At 38.8% G+C, this 18,915-nt stretch overlaps 1 protein-coding gene across 1 annotated transcript; it reads right to left on the reverse strand.

The window, feature by feature from the left end:
- Positions 1–3,590: 3,590 nt before the first annotated feature.
- Positions 3,591–6,867, reverse strand: CCSER1 (coiled-coil serine rich protein 1; the record flags this gene model as incomplete). Its single annotated transcript, XM_010162244.2, has 2 exons — positions 5,495–6,867; positions 3,591–3,778 (listed from the first exon to the last, which is right to left on the reverse strand). Coding segments are annotated over exons 1-2 (1,509 nt in total), but the record flags the coding sequence as incomplete, so codon positions are not given.
- Positions 6,868–18,915: the final 12,048 nt, after the last annotated feature.

Below are 18,915 nucleotides of genomic sequence, written 5' to 3' on the forward strand. Positions count from 1 at the left end.
CTTGTCCAGATTTTAAATTGCTTTCTGCATCTCACAAGTGAATTAATGCCACTGTGGTGACCATCTCTGTATGTTTGATTTAATTCTCAGTATTAAGGAGATCCACCTATCCAAGCTTTTACCTATCATCTTCAAAAAGAGCAGTGCCAATCAGGCAAGAATACCCTGCTGAGCAAGTTGCTTAAGAGGTAGAACAGTTTCTCAGATGCTAATTTTTTCTGTGAGCTCTAGCATCTCCTCAGGTATTCCGGCTCCTCACTCCCTCCAGGCCCTCAGCAGAAGCGTCCCACGTTGCCTGCCAGCAAGAAAAAGAAAGCAAACGAGGTCTTGGAGGACTTCCTTCAGTTTGTGAGGAAAGGGTACATTTCACACTACAAAGCTTCCACAGCACAATACAACTTCTGGACGATGCCAGAAAAACAGTACTAGAGCTACTACTGCAAAGAACTGAACAGCAACGCTGTCCTCATCAGGGAGGCCTGGGCAACCCACCATAAACCTGCCATCCCTTAAAAGCCTGTGGTTCATTTTATTCTAAAATTGAACAAAATTAATACAAATAGCCACAGAAGAGTGACTCATGTTTTTCTAGGCACATAAGAAAGTTAGGTTAAGGTTTTTAATAATACTTCGTTTAGCAGCTCCATTTCTTTACCTAGTATTTATTCTTCATTTGGATCATTCACTTGTAACAATCTGCTACTGGGGTATTAAAATTTAATTGCTTGTGATAAGCATTTTGAAGAGGTCTTTTTACTGTTCAGATACATATGATTATGAACATTCTATTTCTTCAATTTTTAGTTCCTTTTCCTTCCAGTGAACTCTGCTTATTATTTTGCCTTCTGGTTGTTTAGGGAAGAAGGAGGTGGTGATATTTTTTGTTTTACTTCTTCTTAAACCTCACTTTTACTAAAAAAAGCTTTCACCTAGCATTTCTCTTAACATGTGGAGATGATATCCATATGCACTGGGGGGAAAGGAGGAATAATTTTATCTTCACTCATGAGCATGCACAATAACCTTGACGTAAAAGTTCTTGGTCTATGACTGCAATACAAATAAGCATGAGCAAACACTTATGAATTTGTGGACAATCTTTCTAGTGGAAGTGAAAAAGAAATGTGGATTTCATTCACAAAACAAGAAGAAGCGACTCAAACCATCACCTACCCCTATGCCACTTTGCTTATTTCCCGTTGTTACTGTGTTGCCACCTTCCCATTCCATTGTTAATCCAGGACTAGATAGAATGAAAAGCTACAGCACCAGTCCAGCCTAGTAGTTAAGTGAATGGAAAGATCTGCCTAACAGCTTGGGTCTAACTACCCAAACAAGGCTTACAGGCTTGTGTCAGCGTTAACCAGCTTTTTAGGGCAGGAGCTACATCTCTGTAATGCTCTGTATGCGTAATGAAACAGCATCTTTAAATGTCATAATGTCCTTCCTGACTTTGAAAAAATTATATGGTATTCACTGATATTTGGATGTGAACTTCCTGCAAAAATAGAGACACATGCTGTATCTATACAGTTTAATAGCACAAAGGTTTCTTCTAACTATGTATTAATTCTACCTCTTTATTTCTATCCTGTATCTCTGGGTGTGATAATTCAGTGGACTAAAAAAAAAAAAAAAATCAAGGGGTTTTTGTTGAAATAAATTTTGCATTACTGTATTATTTCACCTGACAAGCTGGCAACAATCTAGAAACAAGGAAGGCAGATGTATAAGATCTTCTCCTTCCTAAAATTAATTTGCCTCTTGCCCTTTCAGGTAGTATAAAATTAACCAATGAATACTGATAAAACTGCCCAATCTGATACTGCTAAAAAGAGTAAAAAAAAAAAAAAAAAGAAGGAAAAAAAAAAACCCACAGTAAGTGTAAGGGCAAGCAGTTCTGTAAAAGACATCAATTTCTGTAAAAGACATCAAGTAACTCCATTTCAGTTGAGTGGTTTTAGTGACCATTACTTCAGGACACTGGTACACTGCAAAAATCTGTTGTGCATCAGCCATACACAGTAAGAATGTGCTTGGTACTGATGTAATTTTCTCCTGCCATCCACAGTAGCATTTGTGAGCCTAGCCACAAAGGAACATTTAGATGACACATTCAGACACATGGGTGATATTTATCAAGACAAAAGACAGATTTCTCATCCTCTTGTGAAACTCTGAACCCCCAATTTCCCACCACAGTTTCCGTACGGGGATTTCACACTAAATCAGATCCTTTTCTGGGCATCTATTTTTAAATTACCAGCCACAGCCAGGAACTTATATGGGTGAATCTCACAGAGGAAGACAATTTTAGTCTTCCTTGGCTTCTCAGGTGAGAGAGAAGATACTAGGTTTAGTGGCAACCAAACCAGCACGCAGTTGTAACAGTTGTCTAAACAATGGTGTGAGTTGTTGAGTTTTTGTATTAGCCAGTAAAACCACAGCAAAAGAGCACGCAACTGGAGATCTAACATCAGTTTGCACCAATCAGTTTCACATCTCTGAAAAACTGTAAAATTTCTCTCCTACAAAAAGCAGCTGTGTTCACATCTGAGTCTCTCAGGGATGTGTTTGGTCCTGCACTGTTGTAACATAATGGCTATTAGGTAAACCTGAACAGGAAAAGCCCCTTTATTTATTAGCAACTGTTTAGCAACTCTAGACAGGGATAAGAAACTTGGAGCTTTTTCTGGAAAGCTGTTTTCAGATATGAGGACAAAATGAATCCTCCTTTTTCAGCTAGCATGTTGAATAAGATATCTCAAACTAATAACGCCCATAAAACTTTTTTTAATGATTCCCTTAAGCTGAAGAGTGGATGCCATTGCTGTAGATGTTCAATGTCAGCATCTTCTTTATTTCTCTCAGTGGAAAGCACATGCATAAGTATAAATTACACTCATCTTAAAAGTGTTTACTCTTATTGGCTATAGGAAAGCACAAACTTGTCAGTCAGATCCTTCTACTATTGTTTCACTAGAAGAGATTTCAAAAGTACTCTCCTGCAGTTTTCTGATCTGTCTTAGCTTTTCCAGTCCTCAGGACCCTCAAGGGTTCTCACAAGAGATATTGCCCTCTCCTCCTTACATCCTGCTCAGAGTGAAAGCATTCAAACTTGTCAGTTTCAAAAGGGACTTCTCAGACCTTTCAAATGAGCCTCCTTACAGACAACATCCTCTCTATCCAACTTTTGGTCTGAATCTCATCTCACTCATATCAACCAACCTGAGTCCATGAAATAACTAACACAGTAACAATAAAATGTTGCCACGGATTATTTAACCTCAGAAACATTCATACTGAATTTTGCTGCAGTTCCCTCTCCCAGCATTTTTCTCCCAGGCAAACTGGCACAGCATGACAAGAACCTCTTCACAGAAAGTACACGGGCCTTTTCACAGTGTCACACTCTGAAAAAAATACTTTTAACATCTGTAGCTAAACCTGCATTGTATTTTGGAAGCCTGAAACAGCTTTTTATTCTTCCCATCTTTATTGTCATCTATTACTTGTAAAGTTGCTGCTTCTCGTTGTAGTTACACCAACCACAGGAAAACAAAAAGTATGCATATGGGAAGGAAACTCACCATGCTGTTCATTTTTGACGAGGATGAGCTTGCTCTCTGCTTCCGTAGGCTGTGAAGCTCTTCTGTATTTCCATCCTTTGGTTTTATGATCAGCCGACTGCCTCCAGCAGTACCTTCTGAAGAGGATCTCAGTCGTTTCTCAACAAATCTGCCGTCTCGGTATGGACTGAAGCTATTGGCAAGATCAACTACAAACAGAGAAGCAATCTACAATCATTACAGAGAATTACTCTCTACAAATATTTTCTGCATGAGAACACTGCTTTGCTTGAAATGCTTACATTGAAAAGCAGTCACATAAGAGATGTTCTGTAGAAAGCAGATCCTGCTTACCTAGATAAAAGTGTCACCTGGGCCACCAGCTGGGCCCCTCAATGACTAGCACACTCAGGATGCCCAGTCCATAGCTCCTCAGAGAATCCAGAAGGACCTTTGCTCTGCCCTTGCCTTTCTCCCCTCATTCTAGTAGGCTTCCAAACCTCTGTCCAGCAAAATCCACCAGAGAAACTACTGCTGTGGTCCACTGGTGCCAAAACCCAACCTGCCTCACCCTGCGTCCCAAGGCAAGTCCAGGTTTTCTAGGGCCAGGTCACAGCTTTGTTACCACTGCATATGACAGTGATGCACATTGGTTTCGGTTTCTGTTTCTGTTTGGTCTTCCCAGCTCAGCTCCGCATTCATACCCTCTAAATCCAGCCTGCAGCCAGCAGGCTGAATCCCAGTCCTCAGTTCCAGTTAAAGAATAACACATCAGAAAACAGGAGAAAAATTACATTTTGAGGTGTTAGGGCAAATTTAGAGATGGGGAAAGAGGTCCCTTCTGGTGAAAGCTAATTTAGTGAATTAATTTTACTTTATATTGCCATTTATGTACAAGATTTCCAACCAAGTCTTGCAGTGACAAATAATTCAAAAAGCAAGATTGCTTTTCATTGCTTATAATCTATGAGCCTAGATAAATGTTCAAGCAAAAAGATGAGTATGAATTCATATGAGTTTACACTCATACATTTTCTAATACAAACACTATAAATGCAGTCTTGTTAAACATCACAAGTTTTGGCCCACCAGTAACAGCCTCAGAATTATGCAAGAAAGCACCAGTCTTTAGGTTGGTTTGAGAAAATAAACTGTCAAGAGATAAATTTCTTCTGACAGGTGTCCTTCACTCAAGGGCCTGGTGCCTTTATTCACCTGCATCTCTATAGACTGGGATTTCTAGGCATAGCCTTTCCACTTAACCTAGTTAATATTTCCAAATTCCTTTTCATAAGCTAAAGATCCAGACTGGAAATTTAGATGGTAATTAACTCTCTCCATTTCATAGATTACTGAGAATTTGCACAATGTTACTTCAGATGGAAGTAGAAATAGGATCTCTCATACTCTGTCGCAGAAACATCGACTCCAAGCTACTCTATAACATCAGCTGAATAGAGTAAGCAAGAGTTGGGAAGTGTCGAAACCCAGATCAGTATATGATAAACCTTCTTTTAGTCTGGTTATGAAAAATAACATGGTTTTTATTTCTCTGGCAACCTCTCCATCTCAAACAATGCAACTCTAGCTCAGGTCCAAGATAGGCATGCCTCAAAGATGCCAGCTTAAACCTTCAACAAGAGGCAAGAATCAATACTGTCCTTCTTAATCCATATTCTACCACAAGAAAGCATAGCTAAGAATAGCACTGATGGGTGTTAGCAAACTCTAAAACACAAACTCAAAAATCCATAGACTTTTTGTTTAATGCCTACAATTTTCGGAAAAGGGCACAATTCATAACTCTTGAACTTCCTACCTAGCACTGGCAACTCTACAAAGACACTTTATGACCAAACAGTTCTTACAGAAGAACAAAAGCCAAAAACCCCCACCAAACCCAACGAGAAGACCACGAGACTTACCTTTGGAATGGTTTGTTTCATAACCCTGTTGTGTTTTAAAGGACTGAGGTTCAGAACATGGAACAATCTTAGACTCCATTACAGGAATTGTCTCTCTGGTGTGCTTGGACGGTGTGCTTACATCTCTGTCCCCACTCAACCCCTGGGCCTTAGGAGAGAGTATCACTGGTTCATCTCTACACTGTAATGCAAAGGTTTCTAAGCATGCATTTGCAGAGTTAATTTCTCCTACATGTCTGGCATCATTAATATGCAGTTCATTGGCTTGCAACAATACTTTCGTATGATTAGCAGCTGAGGTTTTGAATAAGGTCTTAGATTCAACACTACATGAGCTTGCGTGACTCACAGGAGATACACCCGCAGAATGGCCAGTACTATCCACAATATCTGTTTCCCTTGCAGGAGCAGCAGCAGCAGGAAGATTATAGAAGATCTGAGAGGTAGAGACATTGTGGCCAAAATCCTCTGCAAGCAGCACCCCAGTCCCACTGCTGGGCAGAGCATCAACCTCTGAAACAGAATCCTCCGTCAGGGCAACAAAGTCAGAGGGGGTCTGGGCAGCCGTGAGGTCAGCTGAGAGCAGTGATGACTGCAAGGAGCTTCCCATGCACTCTGGCGTCCCAGCCGAACATGGAGGAGAGGACTTGGCGATCACAGGTTCACTTTCCACGTACGATTTAACCTCCAGCAAGCACCTGGACTGCTGCTCAGAGGAAACTGACTGACTCTCCAGAACTGGCTTGGAAAATTTGTAGTGCGATGAGAAAGATTTAGGGAGAAGTTTTCGTGTGGATTGTTTGACAGAGTATCGGCTCTGCTCCTCTGCAAAGCCTGAGTCATCACCCTCATTCTTCCCAGAGCTTATGCAATTTATAAAGACGTTCTTATTAGCTGAGGGTTCCTTTCCCTTTTCAAAATCGTCTGTCAAAGACCTTGTTATCTTCTTGCTACGCGAGCTGCCAAAGCCAACTGAATGCCTTCCTCTGCTTTTAATGTGTTCCTCTAAGCTCAGTTTCTGAAAAGTGCTGAGAGAAGACTGGGCACCATTTGAGATGTTAACATTCTGACCAGTCGAGTCAGGCTTCTGCTCACTCCCTTTCTTGTTATGGAAGCTAATGGAAGGAGTGCGGAAAATACTCCGGCGCTTGCCCGTGCTCCCTGAGCTGGAGTTAGTGCTGGATGGGGAGGAGGTGTGGACCCCAATAGCATTAGCAGAAGAAGGTGAGGAAGGAAGAGAGTCGTGTCTCCGGCTAATACTTCTTCTGAATATTGGCAACCGAGATACTAGAGTCGATCGTCTGGATCCCGAGTCCCCCATCAGGGCACAAAGCGTCTGTGGCTCTTTGCAGCCAATAAACTAATCTGGGATGAGAAGGAAAAAAAAAAAAGATAGATTATTCATCCTCAAAATCCACTTAAACAGGCTTTAAGTCAGCATAAATACATGAGATGCCAACATCAATTTTATGTACAGCTGCAAGTTGATGCGTATGAATTAGTGCAGATTTTTATAATCTCAAAGTGACATTCAATAGGCAGTGCTGACATTCGGCAGCTAGGCAAAGATGTGGCTCAAAGCCTTCTAGGAATGAGAGATACAGTATTATATACAATATATTATACAATACAGATCACACTGCGTAACAGTATAAAATCTACACACCAAAAGATATACAAATATATCACCCAAATGTCTTTGGTTTTTTAAGTTCTTGGGACAAGTCTTCTTATAAACTGTAACATCTCTTAGAACAAATTTGATTTTTCATGATCTAAGTAGAGCAAAACATTATCTTGTGTTTCTAATTACTCAGATTTTTGCACAGAAGAGTAGTATTAAAATTATCCAATCTTCACTGAATTTTCAGTTGTATTTTTAATTCCTTTATGTGCTCCTGCTAAAGGTTGCATGTATCAGCTTATAGCAGAGAAAATGTTGGTATTGCAGTCAAGCTAAAATAAGCACCACCAAAAATTCTTCCTAAGGTACTCTAAGTTCTAGGAATTTACTGTCAAAATAGGGCATCACATTTCTGTATTTGAATGTTAATGTTTCCTTTGAACACTTCTCTGAAATCCTCTTGTAGTCTACTTGCTAATAATTAGCTATTTTTGCAGGTTTTTGAAATTAATGAAAAGTTTCTTTTACAGACACTTGTCATTTTTAATAAATATTTAAACAATAAAAAACTTATTTTGATCAGCACAGTAGATGTACTAGAAGAAAATTAATCTTTGTGAAATATATACCAGATCTATCCCTTTTGTGTTCTCATTATACTAAACTACCACTGCGAAAGACAGGACCCTGGAAGGAGCAATAAAACATGTGCTATATAAGCACAAGAACAAGAGGGGCTGCAGGTGTAACACCTGAGTGCAACTTCGCAAGTTGCAAGTGTTCAGCACAGGAGAATAAAAATCAGGTCATTTATCTAAACAATGTTTGTATGCCAAGTGTAAAAACAAATTCATTCATATAATGAGCAATTTAATATGCGTTATACAGCTACAACAAATACCTATAAACAATATCTATATTTATACACACACACATATATAAATAGGAACAGAACGTTTAAGGAGTAATAAAACTAGATATATATTATATTACTTTGAAAGAAAGGGTAAAGAGTAAGATCAGAGACTATTTCTGCCTAGATATTGGACTGTGCTTTCTCTGTTGTTAACTTTTTCTTTTTTTTTTTTTTAAAGCTAGTACAGCTTCAGTCTGAACATGCACTGCCAAGCAGCCAACAATATTCACAAACATCAGGAATCAATAAGCGATTTTGCAGTTTGAGATGAGAGAAACAGCTTGGGAACAGTCACTAATTCCTACAAGCCGCCGGTGATCTCTGATGACAAGCTACAACCCGATCTAGACAATACTCAAGTCCTGCGATTGAAATCCAAATTTGAATTCAGTCTGATTGCAAGAGAACTGCTGGCACAGGCGCACACACACACAGGTTATCAGAACAATTTTACATCCACCAAATGAACCGAGGCACGGTCAGTTATCCCACTCCACTGACACTTAAGGTAGTTTGCATTTACACCACTGCAAGAGCAAAAGCAGGGGCAACAGCACTGAGAAGCTGAGGCTCTGTGAACTCACACACAGGCTTACCTTATACCAGCTTGTTCGTCTGTCCACAAGTCAGCCTACTGAAAACATGCTTTGGAAAGTCACATGCATAATTAATCCTCTCTATCCTCCCCTTACAAACCTCCCTCTGTTCTTTAACCACTTCCAGACCCATTGTGTTGGTTTGGGGGGGGGGGGGGGTTTCGCTTTTGTGAACCTGTACTTGCAGGTATGCTGATAGGTAGTGAGTGATATGCACGTACACATAACAGAAATTGTGAAGTTTCTCCCTTGTATTTTAAGGAGATATCATAACTGCTGAAAAAAGACTTTAGAACGCAGCTTTACAACTGCAGTAGATGATAAAAAATATTTTCATATACATTAAACCACTATAGGCATTTTATGCTAAGATGAAACATTCGCTCCCATCACTCGCTCTCCTGCCCACATCTTAATGGTCAGTTGACTAGAAAACAAACCATCCTGGTTTATAATTATGAAATTATCTGAGTTGAGAGCAGAAGAAAACAGAAAACTGAGCAAAAAGCACATATTGTAACTTTTGCTGGAAATGCAAAGGCTGTGTCTAAATAATCGTAGAGATTATTCCTAATAATTGACCTGTGAATATACACAGCCTTAGCTTTCCAGGTGGCAACAATTTTTAATAGACTACACCGCCTCCAACTGCAGATAACAAAATGACATTTATTCATTCATTCTTCCTTCCCTGCCTCTTGAAGGAAGGGCACAAAAAAACTGTCAACATTTATCTTATTGTCTAAGCTGCATAAATCCTCACCATAAAATAAGAACTAATTATAATATACTGTTCTTTCTAGGTCTACAATAGCTATCAAAGGACACTTCTCGAAACACACAACCATGTACACACATGTATATATGCACATATGAATGCTTATGTGTATATACAGTTTGAATATTTTGAATACTGTAAATATTTATTAATATTTTTAATATTATTTGCATATATACAATATTTTTCAATAGAAAACGTTAAAAGAGGTAAAATTGTCAAAATATTACAACAATGTCTCCAGAGAAATCTACTCCACCAATCCACTAGCTGAAAAATACAACCCAGTACGTGTTATTTCAGCTTCTGCCGAGCACTTATTCACACAAGCGTGCGAGGGTGCCATGTAGCAACGGGCAGCTCCGGGCGGCGGTTCTGAACTCCAGTAGATGGAGCTGTGGATCTACTTTTTCACTGACTGCATATGTATAAAAAAGCAGCAGCCAGTGCCTTTTACATTTCTTATTGCCTTTCAGGCAAAATTTCGGACTTGAAACTATTTGTGAATTTTATCATTATCATAATTATATGTAAATACTAAAAGCTAATATATGCTTACTCAGAAAACTGTAATGCATAGGCCAGTACAAACACTCCTTTTATAAATAGCCAACCTGCTACTACCTGTCAACACTTTTTAAAACCAAGCTTTCCTAAAGATGTTCTCCTTGAAGATGCACCTCCTAGAAATATCAAAAAAATATCTTCCAAACAAAGAACAAAACTGAGTTAGTTATCCAAGTTTAAATTGGGAGATGACATGACACACAGCTGAAAGGCCCCAACCTTAAATCAAACAGCAAAACATCGACACTCATCTGCTCCCCACCTCTCTCCTCCACAGCAGTAGGATTTTTAGGCTGCACTTGTAGTTTAAGGAAAATGATACATTTTCTTTAATGCTCTGAATCAGGAATCATATAATAAATAAAGCAAAATGCACAGGACTAGCATGTGAATCTTCATCGGCAAACATACCCCATCCCTTACATGAGCACTACCACAGAGCAGGAGGCAAGGACCACATGAGACACACAGTCTCTATAGACCAGCTGGCTCCAGACTTACACAGAAGTTAAATTTACCCCAGGATACGACAAATACCCACAAATACACATGAAAATAAATATTTTTAATTGTTGGTGAGTTAACAGAAGTCCTAATGTAGCTGATGTAAGGAGCAGACCTTTAACCCAACAGGTAACATTGTAGCCTGTGGCTCCCATCCAAACCATTAAACTAACATCATTCGGATTCCAGCACTATATTGTCTCAGCATTTAAGCATTACTGCCTTCAATATTGTTCTAATTTTATTTCAATACTATTTGTCTCTCTAGTATGTTTGTGACCCGTTTTCACCTGCATAGCTCCCAGAGGTCCCCATGTGTGAGCAATCCTGTACACAAGGAGAACATAAGAGCCTAAAAAAGCTATTTAAGTATTGTTTTACATTTCCAACAGAAGTATACAAAGAAACACTTGCATATAAATACTTAGGACTTTAGTTGTTATCAAGGATAATGTGACTGGATTAATAGGGCCTTACTGAAAATACTAGCAAAGCCAAACACCTGTACAATAGAAGGCTCTAGCTAATAAAGGTGGGATTTTTGATACTGAAGCAATTCGTCTTTGCAAGTGAAACAAGTGAAATTCCTTCTAATACCTAACAGCTCCGTTTGCTTTTGTGAATAACACTCTTCCCTTTTCTTTCCTTGTGCGTGTAACCCTTGGAGCATGGTACGGAGCTCAAGAATATATTCTGTGGAACAGCAGCCACAGCCATATTCTCAGTGCAAAATTTTATAAGCAACTACCATGTCTGCAATTGCTTGGAGTTTAATTTTTCTCAGCAGTTTTTTATAAACAAAAGAAGAATACATAAGGAGCTAGACCTTTAAAAAATTACGTGTGTCTACATGTGCACACATGTACAACTCCACATGTTTTTTCCCCTCTGTACTGAAAACTAGTTGGGCAAAATAGCTTTCCTGTATCTGGAAATAGCTTTTATATATCTGGGAAAAAGGAAAACAGAATCCAAGTACTGAGGTATCCTAAGGCAAGATACGAGATTTCTTCCAGTTTTCTGTGTCCTGAAGCCCAGGCCTATCTTTCTGAAAGCTCCCATGCTTTCAGAAAACAAGAGGAAGCAGGCAGATAAATTCACAATAAATGAATCTGAAGCCACATACAGATCAAAACTCAATCTCCCATCTTGACTGGTCTTGTGTCAGTTGAAGAAAGCTGTTTTATAAGTCCATAACTACTATTCCCAATGGTGGGATGAAGTCAGAAGTATAACAAACATCCAAAGAAGAAAACTGGAGATAAGTTATCTCTATATCCTCTTTTAACTTTACTTTAGCCAGAAGGCAAATATTAGCATGAAACAGGTCACATGCAACTCATTCTTTCGCTTATTATCACTGGGTATGTAAATTCATCCCACTTGTACCAGGTGAACTATGGGTTTACTAAAAGAGAACCAGGGAAAATGATCTCTGGAAACCTAGAGGGTACAGTTCTACCTACATGTAAATCACCCCCTACTTCAAATGCCTCTGTATCACACCGAAGGTTATCTCAAAGCCCTTCGGTATAATATACAAAGTATCAGGACAGAAGTGAACCCATCTTACTGGTAGTCTTTACTCACACCCAGCAGCCAGTTACTCTTCAGTAAGAGCCGAGACCATCTACTGGTAAAAAGTTGACTGCGTGAAGAAGATAAAAACCTAATTTTCACCTATTCAACAATCAGACACAACGAAGCAGCAGCCACAGTCATGTGACTGGGTTTTGGTGTGTTGTGTTGGTTTTTTAAGAGAGGACAAACTGTATGTCTCACCTCTATCACTTACCTGGATTGTGGAGAAGTGAAGCATGCATTTCTTACAGAAGCTGGTATTTACAATACTTACACTTTAGTTAGAAACAGTCACAAGTATAAATAATAGCTTGGAAATAGAAGTATCGAGGCGTATATGCTTGCTTTGTGATTGAAATGTCATGGCATCCACTCTGGTGATTGGGTAGGATTCAATAGGATCAAATGGCATCCTTCTTCCCTCACATGTTTCTCTCCTCTCACCCCCACTGAAGATGCACAAGGTAGTGTTTTTTGTTCAATAAAAGCCTTAAGGAAAATAACCATTTTTGGGCTTCACACTAAATACTAGGATTTAGTCACAAACATGGGATGTGTTCATTTATAGACAGTGATACGACTTTCAGCCATGTTTTATTTAACCAAAAAGAAAAAGCAACCTAGAAAGAATCAAGGATCTTCTTTTTAATTCATGCAGGAAAAATAGGTGTAACATGTCCACTAGAACACCGACTCATTTGCACATCGGAAAACAGCAAATCTAGCATTTGCCTCAGCCCATGACACGAAGAGAGGGAGACATTCTGCCAGCCATTCGCTCTGGAATTCAAGTGGAACAGCTCACTGCTGCACAAGCCAGCTGGTATTCTCATGAGAAAATACCGGGAATAACATGGTCCTAGATCTGTACCCGTGGAGCTCTGTTCACTGCATAAAATTTGTCAGTAGCATGAAGCAAAGCATCAATATTGGTTACAATCCCCACAGGCATCCAAAGCATCTCTATCACTTCTCCCATAAGAAATCCCAAAGAACTTGCTTAATAAATTCTGCTGGCTCACACGTCGTAAGTGTCTCTAAAGCATGATCTGGCTGATTTGCACAGTCAGTAGTGAATTCAAGTTCCGCTTTAATGTGCTCCTTCTAAAATCTATCTTCTATGTATTACAAACATGCACCTCAAACATGCTCACTTCAAGCAACTATCTCCTAACTGTCTCAGCACTACACAGGCCCAGCAGAACTTCGAGTCATTGTTCTGTGCTCTCCCATGTCTATTCTTCTTATCTTCCAGAATCACAGTTTCAGCAATTTATTTTTTATGCCAAAGCTTCCTGCACATTTTCCAGTCTGGCTGCTTATCAGTCTCAAGTGCTGCCTGCTTCTGCTGTGCATATGGCAACCACAGCGCCAACGAGGGCTGAGGTCATTTATTACCTCTGTCACCATCTGAACGTGTGACCTTATAACTGCATTAAAGGGGACCAAATCCTCATCTGTTGTAAATTCTTGGGTCTCCACTGATGTGAATCATGCTGATTTAAACCATTTGGCCTTTCATCCCTATAAGCCTCAGACAACTCATCTGTTACTCTTGCAAAAGCAACACTTTGACATGTGTGATCTAATCACTCCTAGTACATAGACTCCCACTTTAAGTGGATGTCAGCAGGATTTTGTTTGCATCTTTTTTATACTGACCAAGTACAGAATCCCTTAATGGATTATAATTAAAATTGATAAAACCCTAAAAATTAATTATGCAGTTCTGAAGATCCATACACCTATGCTCCATTCCTACTTCTACCTAAGTGTCTGCTGTTGAAAACTGAGATAGAGGGACTCACGCTCCATCTTACATCCTCACAGTGAAAAGGAATAAGAACTCTTCCAGGGGATCCAGATATGTGAAAGAATTTTAAAAAAATCAAATAAATCAGTGTGGCTAATAGTATTCATGAAAGCTTTGCCTAACGTTAGGCACACTAATTTATAAATTGGTCTTTGATTAATAATAAGGTAATTGCAGTACATCACTGTAGCAGCTGTTGACTGTGTTACCACAAAATAATATATCATTAACAGCAACAAGAGCAAGAATGCTTTTTTCCAAATACCCCTAAGCTCAACAGAATAGAACAACTCCCAACTCAAGCCTTGAAAAAAGTCTGGTGGTGCAAAACAAACTGATAATCCTCAGACTGACTGTTCTAGGCAAGGTACTCACAGCTTACTAAACTCTAATGAAAGGGAACCACATGATTCCTGTTCCCTGCAGGTTTTACCACACAAGATGTGTGCCTCATGGGGCTGAATATTAAATACATTCATAATTACCATCCCCAATTTTATTACTTTAATTGCAAACTAATTGCTTTAGTTTCTTTATATGTTAATGTATTCCTCTGGACACCACTTATAAGAACACATTTTTAGGAATCAGTCATACTACATTTAGAAATAAATCATAATACCACATTCTACTAAAGACTTTCATGAATCTTAGCAAAGACTCAGGCAATTCCTCTTTTGCTATATTAAAAATATAATTACTTCAACATTAGATTTATCAGACTCATTTAAATCTATCTTCTTACTAATAAAAACAATGAATGATAAGAAAACTCAAGACAACTGAATATATTCATATACTCAAATTTGGATCATGAGTTGTTAATCAGACATTAAAACACAGTGGCTCAAATTTCTGTGGCAATGAGTATAACACATTTCAGGAAAATCAAGTGCCGTAGCAGTAATACCCAGAACCACACACCCCAAGTTTACACACAACAGCAAAGACCTGCATCTTGTTTTGAAAACTGAAGGCTAAGAAGGTCTAAGCAGAAAACAGAAATCCACAAAGCAAGTGCAGAAAGGCAAAAAAGAAACCAGCTTGCAAACTCAGAACTGCCTAACCAGAAAAAAAACCAGCACAGAAGTTGATAGGAGTCCTAGAAAAATAAATACCTAATTTTGTTTGCTTTCCTCTGGATTTAAGAACCCAACTCTCTGGAAATTCACAGTTTGTAGTCACAAAACAACACAGACTTCCATTAATGTTAGGATTCAAATCAAAGTTCAACACAGAAAAGTCTACAAAAATGGTATATCACAGTTTCCATTTATCCCAAGTGCTAAATAAATACTGAGATGTTAAGTGGAACAGTAAGGCTCTTTGAAGCCATCTGCTGTGCTCTCCCTACCTAGCAATGATCCGCTCTGTGACCAAGGGACCCATGAGAACCTATCGCTCTAACCTAAAAGGTGCATCATAGTTGGGCATTGTAGTTTTGTCCTGTAAAAGGAGATTGAGACAACTAGATGGAAGGTTGCAGGAAAGTATTGCTGCATTATCAGGGAATTATGATGTATTATACCAAGAATATTTTAACCTAAAAGATATTTTTAACTTAATGTTTAGAATACAGTTTAGAAACAAACAAAGACCTTGAATGATACCTAACATTATTTAGGAGGATTTGGTTAATTAAAAAGTAAGCAAAATAGTTTGTCAAATTAATTTTCTACAATTTTTTCAAATAAATCTTTGTTAAAATTATTCACGTCAACGTAACACCTTACAAACTCAAGATAATTCTAATAGTCCGCACTGTATGAGAAGAAAAAGAAGTCACCTGTCCACAGTTACTGTCAAAATCAGGTTTCACACTCAGGTTGGTACTAATTCGGAATCACATACTAAATCTGATTCCCAAACAAATACTTCTCCTAGGCACTCCCATTACTACAAAAGATGTTGTAACAGAAAAAGGTGAAGGAGACAGGGAGCGATGACAAGCAACCCCTTGTGAAGAATAACAGGCAAGGAGAAATACTCATTATATTAAGGAAGGGTGCTTCCAGAAAAGGAAAGCTGTATGTACGTCTGTCCTAACAGGAGAGACACATATTGTATTCAGAAACTCAAAGAAGAAATTCAACTCTCCTCTAAACCTAACAAGAAGATAAATGTCTAGAACAGACAATTAAAGAAAAAGCAGCTGGAAAATGCAAAATTAAAAAGAATTTAATAAAAGACACAAAGATGGAAAAAAGAGAAGTTTGGTGATAAAACCATGTTCAAATGAAGAAGACTCCTAAAGTCATCCTGATTTTTTTTTTTTACATTCCACTGAAAGAGGTCAAACAGACGAGTTTAGTGACACTTACTGCTTAATGACATTACCTCAGAGCCCATCAACTTCAATTGGAACTTATAAAAAAGGACCTTCTGAACAAGTGTGCTACTGAGGTTTGGTTTTTCTTGTGGTAACTCATAGATGCTAACTAATTCAATTCTGCACTTAAGCACGTGCTTGACTTTAAGAATGACAATAATCTCATCCCTATTCAGTAAAACACTTAAAAGCACATACTTCACTTTCAAAACATGAGTGGTCCCATTGACTTCAATGGGACATAAGCACAATGCTGAGTGCTTCGCTGGATCAGCTACAAGGATATAATTTAGGCCCCCTTCACTGGATGAGTTGGACATCCCATGTCTTGCCATTTCATAATAAAAGACAGAACAGTAAAGCAAACTTTAAAGGGTAAAATTAACTATATATTAACTGTAAACCAAATTGTCCTATTCTGAATGCTTTTTAGGGTTATTGTGAAAGCTGACATGAATTCTAAGTATATTTTATACAGTAAGAACAAATGAATATATTATTTTCTTAAATTTATGCACAAGCCTAATTGCTATGCAGACACAATTAAGAAGATCTAAGAAATGCAAAACCAAGATACTGTATGGTTCTCAGTTCCAAAAATCAGAGACATAAAAGCAGATTTCACACACTTGTGTGTGAACACGAAACTCTGATTAAAAGACAGCTAAATATAGCAGGTCTCTATGCTTTCCTGAGTTTTTTAAACGCAGTTTTGAATGCATAAAAGAGGTGTCAAAACACAAGCCTGGGTATTTCCCAATTCCCTCAATCACTCTTATTAAGTAAACAGTTTGCACATCAATTTAAAGGTTAATAATTTTAGGTAAAAAAATAAATAAATATTCAGAAGCACATATTACTCCATTTCCACATAAATACTTACGAGATACTAACATTTGTATAGCAGTGACCTCTGATTCTATACAGAGCTAAAGTTTTGCTGATTTAGTTAAGCTCTTTTGAGATAAGTAAGATAAGTAGTTTTGCACAGTGGTCATTTTACATAAGCATATTTTGGCTGCTTTAGTAGCACTGGTGAGTCTGAAGTAAGTTTTGGGGGGAAACATTTTAGTAAACAGGAGGGGAAATTCAGAAAATTAAGCTGTATGATCTTATTTACTACGTAAGCACTCACAAGTGATCAACTACAAGTCCACACCTAAAATGTTTGCATAGCTTTAAGTTTTAGCTCATGATATTGTCTATTCATTACTTACTCCATCACACCCAAGCTCTACAATATTAAATAGCAATAGTGCTCCCATACTTTCAAAGTGGTCTACAAATATGAGAAAATGTGTTTTGAACACAAACATACAGTCTCCCAGCTGCTGCAAAAGCAGCTATTCAAGACCCATCCGTTCTCCATGGCCCTCAAGTGATCAGATAACAAAACACACATTCCCAGCAGTAAATATTATTCCTATAATTCCTTGTATTACAAATGCTGGTCCTTCCCATTATAAGGGCTTCCTTTTACATGCTCAATGAATTTAGATCACTCTGCTTGGATGTCTCTGCTTCAAAGTGGAAAATGTCACTCAGAAAGCTTTGTTGCACCTGAAAGCGAAGCCAACAACTGATTCATTACAGTCAATATATCAACGTCCAAGTGGACACCAGTAATGAGTCATGACCCTCAAGGGTCAGTCCTGGGACCAATGCTACTTATCATCTTCACCAGCGACACAAAACAGTGGGATTGAATGCACCTTCAGTAAGTCTGAGGATGACACCAAGTAGAGTGGTGTAGCTGATATGCTAGAGGGAAGGGATGCCATCCAGAGTGACCTTGACAGGTTTGAGGACTGGGCCGACGTGAACTTCATGAAGTTCAACAAGGCCAAGTGCAAGGCCCTGTACCTGGTTTGAGGCAATCCCCAACATCGATCAATACAGACTGGGGAATCAGTGTATTAAGGGCAGCCCTGCAGAGAAGGACTTGAGGATACTGGTGGATGGCACAGGTGGACTGGACAGAAGAGGGACACAAAAATGATCAGAGGGCTGGAACACCTCTCCTATGAAGAAAGGCTGAGAGAGTTGAGGTTATTCAGCCTGAAGAAGAGAAGGCTCTGTGCAGGCAGACCTTATTGCAGCCTTTCAATATTTAAAGGGGGCCTAAAGGACGGAGAGACTTTTCACCAGCACCTGCAGTGACAGGACAAGGAGCAACAGTTGTAAACTGAAAGCAGGTAGGTAGATTGGACATAAGGAAGAAATTTTCTTTTATTTTTTTATGATGAGGGTAGTGAGACACTGGAAGAGGTTGTCCAGAGAAGCTGTAGAAGTGGAAGTGTTCAAGGTCAGGTAGGACAGGGCTTTAAGCAACCTGATCTAGTGAAAGATGTCCCTGCACACGGCAGAGGAGTTGGACTAAATTATATTTAAAGGTTCCTTCCAACCGAAACCACTCTGTGAGTCTGTCCAATTCCCAGAGCTTTAAAGAAGTGTGGAAAGGCACCTAAAACCTGTCAGTTGCACAAACCCTGCTAGAACAACTCCACAAAGCAAGGGACTCTGTATACTAGCATCAAAAACTTAAATTCCAGGAGACACACAAAGGCACTTCAAAACTGATTTTGAGACATGTAGCTCTGGAAAAGCCCCTTAATAATAAACGTTAAAATAAAAATAAGCCAGCAACAAGATTCAGAGTCTGCACACGAGGAAGGAAAACATCTTCTGTTTAGAACAACTGCTTAACGTGGCT

The sequence above is a fragment of the Antrostomus carolinensis genome, unplaced genomic scaffold (genome assembly GCF_000700745.2).
Source record: "Antrostomus carolinensis isolate BGI_N321 unplaced genomic scaffold, ASM70074v2 scaffold15062, whole genome shotgun sequence".
NCBI classification, from domain to species: domain Eukaryota; kingdom Metazoa; phylum Chordata; class Aves; order Caprimulgiformes; family Caprimulgidae; genus Antrostomus; species Antrostomus carolinensis.